The following is a 2647-nucleotide window of genomic DNA, read 5'->3' on the forward strand; positions in this document are numbered from 1 at the left end:
TTCAAACATAAAAGAAGCTCAGTATCCCTCCAGGATTAAAAGAAGTCTCTTCTCTGATCTATCAAAACCCTTTCAACATGGTAATCACTGAATTAAAATTACTCATTTGTCACCAAAGAAATACATTTCAATTAACAAAAGTATACTGCAAAAATACCTAATACTGTACAGTCATTACAGTTCTGCCAGTTACTATTGACCTAAAAGTCATACTTAACAGAACAAAATATGCTTTTACCACTGAAGAAAAAACTCAATGTGAAAGATACAACTTCAGACACATGTAACATTACCTGATATTACCATCAAATGCTTTGCTTGTTATCTTAGAGGAAAATAATGAACACATTTTAAATAATATAATACAATTCATATACTCAGAAAACAGTAGATCCAAGGATATTTGTATTACTCAGTTTCTTACATCTACTGTAAGTAATCTTGTTTATTATTATATTTTTACAACAAATAAGCTATGAAAGAGTGAATAATCGTAAATTATATATTAATATCTTTTAGTCTGATTAATATATGGTTTTATGCTTGTTATGTAAGTGATTTGTTATGTTAGTTACTATATCTAGAAAATATAAATAGAAGTATAATTATAAACAGATAAGTAATTTTGTAATGTCACTCAACACAAAGATAAGACTGGGAAGTACTACTAGAACCTTTATCCTTTAAATCTGTTCTCCTTATAGATTTACATACCAAAACTACTAATTACTGCAACCACTTGGACAAGTACCACTCAAGAGTGGTTTTCCTTGTGGTTACTGCAACAGGTACTTTTCAGCAAATATATCTATAACTGTAGGACAATTTTAAAGCATAATAGCTCTGGCAGTACTTCCGTGCCCTGCATTATAGTATACATATTCATGAAAGAATGGTATACATTATTTATGGTGTAACATACTGCAGTTCATTCACATATCCTTCCCTAATTTGCATTCTCTAAATAAAGCCAAAATATAAATTTATCCATATTATTAAAAAGTTATTTTACCATATGATAATGTATACCACAGTATTTCATTGCAGAATTTGATAAAATTAATAAAAATAATATCATATGCCAATACATGCCTAACTATCCATAAAAAGTATCCTGATATCAATCAAAACAGGAGAGAAATAATAGAGGAAAGTAAGGACAAAAAATTATAATGCAAATAGTCTACTCCCATGCAGAATTTCCAATTTCTTTCTTTTCCACATTTGTGGGAATATACTTCTAGAGACTTCTACACCTACTTTCCACTACGTCACTAGCAAAAGCAGCTGCCAATAGTGTGTCCTTTGAAGGCAGCTGCACCTCTTCTGCCACAATGGCATTGGACTCAGTTGTGGCTGTGAGACTATCTTCCTGAGAGGGGACTGCAGGAGCAGCTACAGCGTCAGCAAGAGGATTGTCAGAGAGAGGAGAGGAAGCCAGAGAATCAGAGGAAACAACATCAACAGCTTCTGAACTTTCGCCAGAACTAGGAACTCCAGCGTTAGACTCTTCAGCAACAACAGCAATCTCTACTTTGGACTCCTCAGCCACAGCTGTGCCAGTTGAAGGCTGCTCCACCGGCACAGCTGGAGGTGAGAGGTCCAGAGGGGAAGGCTCAGCCACTTCTGCTGCACCAGAGGGAAAAGCTTCAAAGCTTCCATCAGTCGGTGGGCGAGACTCACCCGTTGGCAGAGGTTCAGTCACTTGGGGCTCAGGTTCAGGGATATAGTCACTGATTTTGGGAGGTTCAGGGACTTGAGGGGCAGTGAAGATAGGTGGGGGACTAGGGGCCAGGGATGGGGGAGGGACAGGAGCAAGGGGAATCTGGGGAGGGGCTGGTTCTGCAGCTACTGCCGGCTCTGGAACTTCTGGCGCAGCCTGCTGACCTTCTATCTGGCCACGCAGGCGGTATGCCAGAGACTCGGACAACTGGAAGGATGAAAATTAACATACTAAATGATGCTGATTATCAACTTATATTAATATCCTAGTACCACATTATAATAAAAAATGTAGCATTATATTCAATTATTATTGTTATTAACCCTATCAATAAATGTTATCTTTATTAGCTGACTTTTTAAAAATAATAATGGAGAAGCAAGCAAAAAAAATCATGATAACCAAACAGTCAGTGAATGTATGTTTATACAGGATTATCAATACTCCTTGGATCGCAAGTAAATATTATATTCAGAAATAGGTTAATCATTATCAACAACTTTTTTCACTCTATGACAGTGCTGTCCTATTGAAACCACTTTTATTCCAATAGGTAAGTAACATCTACTATAATAAGCAAGACAAATATTAAAAGTAACTGGATTTTCCTTAATAACAATTATTTGCTTATGAATTTGAAGAAATTTAGATCTAGATTTTCACAATCTTAACTGTATAATTATAAGTACCCCTTTAAAAAAAAGGACAACAGGGTTATTATGAATCCCCCTGGTGTTCTTGGCCTGGGAATCTTTGAGGACAGAATTTCTTAAGATAATCAGAAGGTGATGGTCATGCAGGGCACCCAAGACCTACCTGGGATCCACAAGACTCAACATAATTAGCAGAGAAAGTTGAAACATTCTTCTTTTCTTGTATGATTCAGTATAATATCCCACTGAATAAACAGACCTCTTACAAAAC

The 2647-nt window shown here is 36.0% G+C and overlaps 1 protein-coding gene across 1 annotated transcript in view; it reads right to left on the reverse strand.

Moving 5' to 3' along the window:
* LOC119591319 (SH3 domain-containing protein C23A1.17-like) overlaps positions 1 to 1930 on the reverse strand; it is a gene marked incomplete at its 5' end in the record, with an annotated part of 6456 nt that extends 4526 nt beyond the window's left edge. Inside the window, 1 exon segment of the mRNA XM_037940048.1 lies at positions 1261 to 1930. Coding sequence (XP_037795976.1) covers positions 1261 to 1930 — 670 coding nt within the window.
* Between the last annotated feature and the right edge of the window lie 717 nt (positions 1931 to 2647).

The sequence above is a fragment of the Penaeus monodon genome, chromosome 28, assembly GCF_015228065.2.
Source record: "Penaeus monodon isolate SGIC_2016 chromosome 28, NSTDA_Pmon_1, whole genome shotgun sequence".
Taxonomy (NCBI): domain Eukaryota; kingdom Metazoa; phylum Arthropoda; class Malacostraca; order Decapoda; family Penaeidae; genus Penaeus; species Penaeus monodon.